This window comes from Trypanosoma rangeli, assembly GCF_003719475.1.
Source record: "Trypanosoma rangeli strain AM80 chromosome Unknown Tra_15.4_contig_00038, whole genome shotgun sequence".
In the NCBI taxonomy this organism is placed as follows: Eukaryota; Euglenozoa; class Kinetoplastea; order Trypanosomatida; family Trypanosomatidae; genus Trypanosoma; species Trypanosoma rangeli.
Window position 1 is genome coordinate 72,206 of NW_021705783.1, and position 9,351 is coordinate 81,556.

Genomic DNA, 9,351 nt, shown 5'->3' on the forward strand with positions numbered 1-9,351 from the left:
AAAGGCGAAGCTGCACTACGGCTGCGACACCACCCCGGGCATAGAGCTGAACAATCATGATGGGGTGTACTTGTGGTCGTTGCGCAACGCGAAGGACGAGTTGATGAGCCTGCGTGGTAAGGAAGCCGCCGGCTACTACACTGCGCTGACGATGGCGGCGTTTGAGGACCTCGGCTACTACAAGGCCGTGTGGGGGATGGAGGAGCCGATGGTGTGGGGCAACAACTCCGGCTGCGAGTTCCTGACGAAGCCGTGCTCGGAGGAAACTCCCACCACTTTCCCCGGCATGTTCTGCGATAAAAAAGATGCGAAGTCGCTTCGCTGCACGTCCACCCGCCAAGCCATCGGGACATGTTCTGGCGATGTTGTTGACGTCAGTGGTGGCGAAAAGAAGACCTGCAGTGTTGTTCACCCGCCTCATCGTCTTCTTGAAAATCTTTTTTGCGCTGCGGAAGGGATCGACACACCGCCAGGATCCCTCCATGGAAAGGGCTCGTGGTGCCTCGATGCAGACCCACTCACGGTCAAGACTCACGATGCCTCCATTGGGGATTCCACCGTCCACGCGGTGTGTGCGGTGGTGCAGTGCGAGGGGGGCAAGGTGAAGGTGAAATATCTTGGCGGGAGCGATTTTGAGCCGTGCCCCGAGGGAAAGTCTATCACGCCCAAATCAGAGAACTTCAAGGACGGCAGAAAGATCAAGTGCCCGAGGTACGAGGAGGTGTGCACCATCGCCGCCAACGGCAGCAGCCTTGTCACGCCCCACCCTGACGACGATGGCAATGGCGGCCGCCAGAAGAAAGATGGCAGCGCGGCCACTGGGGTCGCCTCCTTCATTGGGTCTTTCGTGTTGATTTTCGTTGCCGTCGTTGCTGTTGCAGTTTCGTCTCCTCTTTGAGCAACTGTGGGGGGTGGCACCATTTCTCCGGCAGGAAGGGGGAGATAGCGAACGTATTGTGTTTCACGCGGATTGTAGGTGTTGCTGCGTGTGTACGGTGGGCATAATCGGAAAGAGGAATGTACGCGTTGTCTCTGCGTTCTTTGTTGTTTTTGTTTCTTTTAACATAATTCTGTTTGTTTGTTTGTTTTTTAAGCAGTATACGTCTGACTTCTTCCTAATGCCGTTTTGGTTTCGGCCACTGATGTAAGTTCAACTGTCTGTTCATGTTTCTTTTTTTTTTAATCTGCAATATATATATATATATGTCCCTGCCACCATATGTGTCTGTTATTGTGGATTTGACGGTTGGCCCCCTCATTTCTGCAGGGTCGGAGTCTAATGTGGGGCTCTGCTTTTGCTGATTTAAATGTTTTTTTTTGTTGGGTTTCATCGTGTTGGGTGTGTGGCGATGAAAAAAAGAAATGTGTGATGTTGAGGGTCTGTTTTTTATTTTTTATTTATTTTTTGTTGTTCTTCTTGGTGTTACCATTGCAGGTATGGCGATGGGCTGGCAGTTGTTTTGAGAGGGGGTGGAGTGGTGCGTGATGTATCGGATGTGTTCAATTATTGTCAGCCTCGGCCTCAGCCTCAGCCTCGCGGCGCTTAAGCGTTCACTGGGGAAAAAAGGCACGGGTGTCGACTGCATACGCTGGCGTGCTTGACGACCGATGTGTTGCTGCTGGGCTGGTATTAAAGGGGGCTCAGTTTGTCTGTGTGTGTGTGTATGAAGGGAATTTGGGGATTCTGCTGTGTAGTGGAATTGTCACTTCTTTTCGTTTTCTACTTTGCGTTTTGTTTTTTTTTTTTTTCACTCACATCGCATGTGAGTACGTCGGTGAGTTTCTCTCCGACGGGGGCTCGTGTAAAGGGGTACGCTCTCGGGACGAAGGAGTGGGGAGTGGCCTTGGCGACGTGGAGACGGCAAAAGGCGGGGAGCCAGTGAGTAAGAGAGGGGCTGCATGGCGTCCACCACACAAGCACGCTCGAGCATCACGCGTCGAAGTTTCTGGAAGCTTGTGGGTGTTGGTGTGTTTTTCGCGGGGTCCACGGGCGGTGGTCTGCTGCTGTACTACCGCCACGTCTGGTTGCCAGAGAGGCAGCGGGCGGCGCAGCTTTCGTGCATGCAGCCGCCTGTTCGCCGTACACAGCCATACATCGCCGGTGCTAGCGGCCGCGGCCGTAGCAGTCCCGGGGCGAATGGTGATCCGTGTGACCCCGCGCAGGAGGCGGCCGCGGTAGGTGTGTTTGGGGCCCCGTTGCGTGCCCTCTCCGTCGTCACCTTCTACTGTTTTGTGGTGTTTCGCACAATGTTGCTACTGACGCACATGCTGCCGGTGATGTGGTACGCCTTCCTCACGTACGGCCTGCACCTGTGCGGGGAGAAGGTCCTCTTTGAAAAGCTGCGGGAGGCGTTGACGGCGATGGGTCCGAGTTACATTAAGTTCGGACAGTGGATGGCGACACGGCCGGACTTTTTCCCGCCGTCCCTCTGCACTGCGCTGGAAAAGCTCTACGACCACACGGCCTCCCATGGCTGGTCCCACACAGAGAAGCTTTTGCGGCGCACCTTCCGTGAGGCCGCACCTGCAGAGGGCGGGAACACGTCTTCTGCCATCCCAACCGCGTCATCCTCGCAGGCAACGAGGACGGCGAGACCGGGGAAGTTGCAGTTGGTGGAGCAGCAGCCGCCGCCGAAGCGGAACGCGCTGTACTACCTTTGCGAGATTGAAACCGTGCCCGTCAACAGCGGGAGCATCGCGCAGGTGCACCGTGGGGTGCTGCGGGAGGCGGTGGACGGCATTCCCGCCGGGACTGAGGTGGCGATTAAAGTCACACATCCCCGCATTCGCTGGTCCGTGGCGGCGGACTTGGTTGGCATGCGCTGGTTTGTGCACGCCCTCACGTTTATCCTTCCCAGCATCGTCTACTTTGATCTGGAGCGGAGTGTGGAGGAGTTCTCGTCGTTTATTCAGTCCCAGCTGGACCTGCAGCAGGAGTGTGACAATCTGCAGCAGTTTATATTCAACTTCCGCGACTTTCCTGGTGTCATCTTCCCCCGTCCGCTGCCCTCGCTCTGCTCACGGGATGTGCTGATTGAGACCTTTGAGGAGGGCCAGCCCCTGCAGGATATTCAGGGTGGGAAAAACTACGCGGATGTCGCAGAGCGGGGATGTCACATGTTCCTCAAGATGCTCTTTGAGGACAACTTTGTGCACTCCGACCTACACCCCGGCAACCTGCTGCTCCGCACAAATCCCGGGGCCCCTGTCAGCAGCGTGACCGCCTCACTGCGACCGCCCTCCGCCGACGCATGCTACCCTGATGGAAGGATGAAGCTCCGCCACGAGCTCATCGTGCTGGACACAGGCCTCGTTTCGACGCTGTCGAAGGAGGAGCGCAACAACTTCATAGCCCTTTTTGCGGCGGTGGCGTGTGGCGACGGCAAACTCGGTGCAGACCTTATGCTGGACCGCATGCCAGAGACCCGTGGCCCTAAACGTGAGGTGAACCGTGAGAAGTTTCGGGAGGACATGCAGGCGATCTTTAATATTGTTGCCCCTGAGAACTCGGAGGGCTTTAAGCTGAGCAAGGTCCGCATAGGCCCGGTGCTAGCTAAGATCATGAGCACGTTGCGCGAGAATCGGACGCCTATTGACGGCAACTTTGCCTCGCTCGTTCTTACTGTGATGGTGGGGGAAGGGCTCGGGCGCAGGTTGACGCCTGATTTCAATCTCTTTGGCGAAGCGGCGCCGTACCTGGTGGCGCTGCTGGAGGACGGCGAGCTGTGCTTCCTGGCCTCAAAGCTGCGCGAGACATACGGTACCCCCGCGCTGCTGCGTGACTCGGTGCACTTTGTGCGGCCCGAGCGCACGGCAACTTACGCGGAGGTGGCCGTCAAAAAGGTAGTGAAGAGTGTAGGGCGGCTCTGGCGGCGGCTGACGGCCACGACGACGGAAACCGACGCGGACACGGTGCAAAATTGACACAGTGACGAGGTCCACAGTCGATGCGGATGTGTCCTCACGTCTGTGGGGCTCCCCCTGAGGTGTTAGCAGAGTGAAAGGAGGGGGGAGGGGGGAAGAAGAGAGAGGACAGCGTGTGTGCGTGATTATTATTATTTTGTTTTGCGTGGGCGCGTGTATGTATGAGCCGATGCTTGTGTTGTCCCCAATGCCTTCCTTGCCACCCTTTGCCCCACCTCTCCTAGCAGAAGAGGGAACTTCTTTTTGCAGGTCGTTTTCTCTTTTTGTGGCTGTCTGAGTCCCGCACCATCTGTCATTTGTTGTTGTTTGTCTGTTTATTTGTTTTATTATTCGTGTTGTTGTTCGTGTGGCTGTCCTTTTTTTTTCCCCCCTTCACAACCCACCCACCCCTGCGCAGTGGAGAGACAAGGTGGGAAGAGGGGATTTTTTTGGCGGGAGTGCGTCTGAAGGAAATAACAGCAAGAGCAAAGAAAAAAAAACGGCAAGGCGTGTGGTGTAGGGCCGAGGGAGCTCTGCCTTCACCGGGGGCTGGGAAGTTGAGTGGAGACACATACACATCCTGTATCCCCTTCGCACGCGTGCGGAAGCGGCTGTGCGGCGTCGCGGATGCCTCCCAAGCGGAAGAAGGGTGGGGCGCGCGGGAAAAAGGGGAAGCAGAAGCCGTTCGTAGACCCAGATGAGGGGTATCGTTGTGCCCTGGACGAGCGATACTACATTCCCAAGCACACTCGCGCCAACATCAACCAGAGCTACCTGCGGAAGATCCTCCTCGCGATCAGGTCCTTCACGTTGGCGCAGCCGCCACTGGAGCTAGAGACGCTGGCCTTACGTGAGGAGGCGGTGGAGGGGGAGATTGCAGTGTGTGTGCCTCTGCACGTGCTGCCGCATATTGTGCGCGCGCTTGGGTTCAATCCCAGCGAGGAACAGATGCGGCAGCTTGCGTGGATCGTCTTGTATCATGGGAAGCAGCCACAGCTGCATGTGCCAGAGTCGGACGCTGGCACCGTGGTGTCCTCGCAAGAAGCCGGGCCGCAGGACGCAGAGGCAGGGACGGAGACGCATGTCAAGGTGAAACTAGAAGACATGCTGGGGAACCCTCTCGATGAAACGTTGGCGTGGGCCACCAGACAAGGGAAGCAGCTGATGGTGGATCGCGGCAAGCTTGAGGCAGTGCTGCTGGATATCATGCACACGGGGCTGCTTGTTTTTGATCCAGCGAGGTGTATGCAGGGTGAGGCAGTCGGGCCCGCTCACGAACGCGTCGTTTCCGTTGTGGACCGTGTTAATCCGGAGGTTGTGGACGACGTGTTTGATGCATTTTGGACTTCCTCCCTTCGCCACAAGTGCAAGGACGGGGTGCGCTACATCTATGTCAACGACCTGGAGCGTCTGATGACCACCGCCAACGTGGCTGCAGAACACAGCGAGTTGCCCTTGACGCCGGAGGAACTGCGGACCTTCCTTTTTTTTGTTAACGAAACTGGGTCTGACATAATACGCGAGGACGCCTTTGCACTGATGGCGCTCTGAAGCGCCATCCAACCGATGGAACCCGGTGGGGGGGGGGGATATGTTACCTGCATCGCCTCCGCTGTGTGTGTTTGTTTGTTTGGTCCGGCACCTCTCTACCGTGTTCTCTCTCTCTTTCTATCTATCTATCTATCTCTCTCTATTGCGGTATGTAACTGTTCATGTATAGCTGCATCAATGTAAGCTGTGTTTGTATGCGTGTGTGTTGCAAATTGGGAAAATGGTGAGGAAGTTTTTTTAACATTATCACTATGCAATTTTATTGCTGCTGTTGTTATGGGCGCTTTGCCGCACTGCATCGCTGCGGCTACTTTTTTGTTTTGGCAGTGACGGTGGATATTTATTTTTATTTGTTTTGTTTTCCCTTCTCCCCATCTCTCCATCTCCCACATTTATCCTGTGCTCGCGTCTGCCGTTTTTGTTTTTTTTTTCTCCCGTGCCCCCGCAGTAGCCCATAGAGGGAAGGAAGGAAGGGGCGACGCGAGACGAGGCCGTGGGGCTACGCACTGCAATAGCTACACGTATTTATATAGAGTGATATAGTAGGGGAAAATTATTGGCATTGTTGCGTGGCGCGGGGCTCAGCGATGGATCAGCTAGAGAGCATCTTAAGCGGCCTGGCGCCGGGGCACATAGAGCGGGCGGTGCAGCTGCTGCAGCGCTACACTGCGGCACCAGGCGCGATCCGAGGGGAGGTGACGGGAGACGCGGAGCCCTCGTCGGTGGGCCTCAAAGACGGTGACGGTGTCGAGGTCGGTGGCGGCTGTGACGCCTTGGCGGGCGGGGCGGAGGCGGTGAGCTCCGTTATTGCCATCGCACTGCAGCAGGCGATCCGTGTTGGCCCCGCATCCACCGCGGCCAACGCCGCGAGCACCGACTATGAGGACGACGACGACATTCCCTTCGCTGCGCTGGTGCAGAAGCGGCAGCAGCAGGCACACGAAGCCCGCGCCCGGGCTGCGGAGGAACACGAAGAGGAGCATCCAACGAGTCGTGGCGGCCGCACTCTTGCGCGCAAGGGCAATTCGTTGGCGAAGGGGGTGGGCTCGCTTTCGTCGCAGCAGAAGCAGCACCAAGCACCCGCTATCGCCGCGCGCAGTCTTGCTAGTTTTGGATTTGTCACTTCCGCCAGGAAGCCGGCAGCGACAGCTGGGGACAAGAAGAAGCTGATTACACCCTTTGTGCAGGACAGGCGCGTAGTACCCGTGGCATTGCGGTTTTGGTGTCATGACGAGGACGCGCCCGCAATGCAGGCAGAGCCGTTGGTACCCGCGCTCCAGCCGCATGCGGCGGCAGTGGCGGAGGAGCCGTGGAGCATCGCCGTGAATGAAGAGACCTCCTCGCTGCTGCACTCGCCCGTGATGTTCTGCGGCGACAAGGAGGAGGCGGAGCAGCAGCAACACGAGGGGCCAGCACGGCGCTATGCATCCTTCACGGCGATGGTAGATGCCACCACCACCACGTGTGTCGGTAAAGGAAGCGAGCGAGAGCCGCGTTTGCAATGTCCCTGTACGTACCACGTGAGACTTGCTGCCCCACGCACCGGCTTCAGAAATGAGGTGGTCTTTTGCGGTTTCTACGCGATTGGCTACGACCCGTGCCAGGCCCGTCCCCCGTACTTTGGGACGTACAACAGTCAGGACGCGCTGAACACGGAGGAGCTGCTGCAGCTGGCACGCTTTGACACCGGGAAGGAGATGATACGAATCTCAAATCTCGATTACGAGTACGACTCCGGGGATGACTGGGACGTGGTGGAGGGGGACGAGGACCTCGAGGCGTCCAGCAGCGACACCGACGATGAGGAGGATGACGACGAGGCGGAATCCGACAGCGACAGTGGCGGAGACTTCATCAACGACAACAACGACGAGGATGGCGACTCAGATGCGGAGCTGCAGCGGAAAATGGTGGAGGAGCGGCAGCGGCGGCTTAATCGGCTGCGGCACAAGGATAAGCTGGTCCCAGCCTTCAGTGGACCGTTTGTAGGCGTCCCCTGGCTTGAGCACCCGCTCCGTGCATACGACAGGCTGGAGCGACTGGGCTCCGCACTCGACGGCGCCGCATTCACAGCATTGATGGAGCAGGAGATGCGTGGGTTGGGCTCCGTCATGGCTTCAAGCTCCCCCCGTGCCGCCAATGGGGGTGGGAGCGGCGCTGAGGCGACGGATGCGGATGCGGATGCGGATGCGGGTGGCACGGTGGATCACATGGAAGAGCGGATGCTGCAACAGCGGTTGGTCGCGGCGGCGCTTCGCAACCGGCGAGAGATGCTGCCGGAGGAACTGGACGCCGTGCACGCCATCGTGGCGGCGAACGGGAAGGTGTCGCCCAAGGCCATCGTGGAGGCCCTGCAGGAGCAGCATTTGTGCGTGGGCGTTGCGCGGGCGGAGATTCTTCGCACCATTCGACGGTACTATGAACGCAAGCATAACACGATGGTGCGGCGGACGGAGCCGTGGTCTCCAACGGACGAGCGGCTTTTTACGAAGCATCGGGGCGGCGGGGGTAACAGCAACAACAGGAATGATCCCACCCAGAAGGAGAGTAACAGCAATAATAACAGTAACGGTGCGCTGGAACGCGGCCGCGGGGAGGATGAGGAGGAGGAGGACTGTGAAGGCGATGAGGATGTGCCGCTGATGGAACTCGCACGCAAGCGGCCACGCGAGGAGGCGGATAAGATTGTGGTGGAGGCTGAATGACTTCCCTCCTTCCCTCCCTCTTCCCTCTCCCCTTCTTCTCCATGACCACCTTCCCGCACTCACGCAGTCTCGCCTCCAGAGTGAAGTGGGTGCATGATGCAGTGGAAAGACCAGGGATGATAAGAGTCGGTTTCTTTGCTTTTTGTGTCTTTCCTCCTTGGATGATGATGTTTTGTTTTTGTTTTTTTTTGTTTTTGCGTACCTCCATCCCACTTCCGCGGAAGTAAGCACGGCCTGACATGCCGCCGCGTCGCTTAAAACAAAAAAGAGGTGGGGAAGGGCAGGTATGGCTCCTCGGCACACATGTGGCATTCCTTCTTTCTTTTTTCTGCACCGCAGTTAGGTGAAGTAGCTGTGTTTTCTCCAATCCTTTGTCTTTTTCTTTTTGTGTGTGTGTATGCTGACTCTGTGGCGTCTCGCCTTGCAGGAAGGGGAGTGAAGCTGCATTTTGTGGTCCCAAGTGTTTTAGGGGTGCTGGCGTGGAGGAGTGCGTAGGAAAGATGGGTGCGGGGAATTCACAGGCGATGGCGAGGGTGCAGGGCAGTGGCGACCCTACACCGGACGAGCACGCGCTGCGCTGTGAGGGGTGGACGATGGAGAAGCCCATACGATCATGGTCCGCGTCTGCGATGACGTGCGTGGATGACGTCGTGGTGCCGTCTCCGGGACCGGGGCAGGTGCGGGTAAAGATATATGCCGCGTCAGTTAATCCAATCGATGTGAAGCGGCCCACCTTCGGCTGCAGCACCGGCTTCTTCAGCCGGCACGGCGGTGGCGGTGGCGGAGGCAACAGTGCTGGCAGCAACGGCACTAACGTCAGTGAGAGGGCTGCAACGTCAACTCGACGCGCACCGCTCGAGTTCCCTTTTCCCTACGTGATGGGCACAGAAGGTGCCGGTGTGATAGAGAGTGTTGGGTGGAACAATGATGACCTGCAGCAGCGCGAGCAGTACGGTCTGCAGGTGGGTGACCGCGTCGCCTTTCTTGCAGACATCGCAATGGCAAATGGCGGGACATTCTGTCAGTATGCCGTGGTGGAGGCCGATGCCGTTGGAAGGATCCCAGCTTCCACCAGCGAGGACGTGATTGACTTCGTGGAGGCTGCCGCGATTCCGTGTGCCGTGGGGACGGCGTACGTTGCCCTGTTTGACAAGTTGCGTGTCTCATCTGGGCGCAGCATATTTATCAGCGG

General features: G+C 57.7%; 5 protein-coding genes across 5 annotated transcripts, besides 6 other annotated features; all 5 read left to right on the forward strand.

The window, feature by feature from the left end:
- Nucleotides 1-103: 103 nt before the first annotated feature.
- Nucleotides 104-898, forward strand: TraAM80_01821 (surface protease GP63; the record flags this gene model as incomplete). The annotated part of the gene is made up of 1 exon (XM_029378849.1): nucleotides 104-898. The coding sequence occupies one exon, from the start codon at nucleotides 104-106 to the stop codon at nucleotides 896-898; it is 795 nt and encodes a 264-aa protein (XP_029241292.1).
- Nucleotides 899-1,037: 139 nt separating this feature from the next.
- Nucleotides 1,038-1,091: a microsatellite.
- Nucleotides 1,092-1,383: 292 nt separating this feature from the next.
- Nucleotides 1,384-1,419: a microsatellite.
- Nucleotides 1,420-1,707: 288 nt separating this feature from the next.
- Nucleotides 1,708-1,750: a microsatellite.
- A 149-nt stretch (nucleotides 1,751-1,899) lies between these two features.
- On the forward strand, nucleotides 1,900-3,924 carry TraAM80_01822 (ubiquinone biosynthesis protein; the record flags this gene model as incomplete). The annotated part of the gene is made up of 1 exon (XM_029378850.1): nucleotides 1,900-3,924. One exon carries the CDS (start codon nucleotides 1,900-1,902, stop codon nucleotides 3,922-3,924), a length of 2,025 nt encoding a protein of 674 aa, XP_029241293.1.
- A 295-nt stretch (nucleotides 3,925-4,219) lies between these two features.
- Nucleotides 4,220-4,278: a microsatellite.
- Nucleotides 4,279-4,530: 252 nt separating this feature from the next.
- On the forward strand, nucleotides 4,531-5,454 carry TraAM80_01823 (uncharacterized protein; the record flags this gene model as incomplete). Its single annotated transcript, XM_029378851.1, has 1 exon — nucleotides 4,531-5,454. One exon carries the CDS (start codon nucleotides 4,531-4,533, stop codon nucleotides 5,452-5,454), a length of 924 nt encoding a protein of 307 aa, XP_029241294.1.
- A 104-nt stretch (nucleotides 5,455-5,558) lies between these two features.
- Nucleotides 5,559-5,593: a microsatellite.
- Nucleotides 5,594-6,041: 448 nt separating this feature from the next.
- Nucleotides 6,042-8,159, forward strand: TraAM80_01824 (uncharacterized protein; the record flags this gene model as incomplete). The annotated part of the gene is made up of 1 exon (XM_029378852.1): nucleotides 6,042-8,159. One exon carries the CDS (start codon nucleotides 6,042-6,044, stop codon nucleotides 8,157-8,159), a length of 2,118 nt encoding a protein of 705 aa, XP_029241295.1.
- Nucleotides 8,160-8,327: 168 nt separating this feature from the next.
- Nucleotides 8,328-8,355: a microsatellite.
- Nucleotides 8,356-8,659: 304 nt separating this feature from the next.
- On the forward strand, nucleotides 8,660-9,349 carry TraAM80_01825 (oxidoreductase; the record flags this gene model as incomplete). Its single annotated transcript, XM_029378853.1, has 1 exon — nucleotides 8,660-9,349. A coding segment is annotated over one exon (690 nt), but the record flags the coding sequence as incomplete, so codon positions are not given.
- Nucleotides 9,350-9,351: the final 2 nt, after the last annotated feature.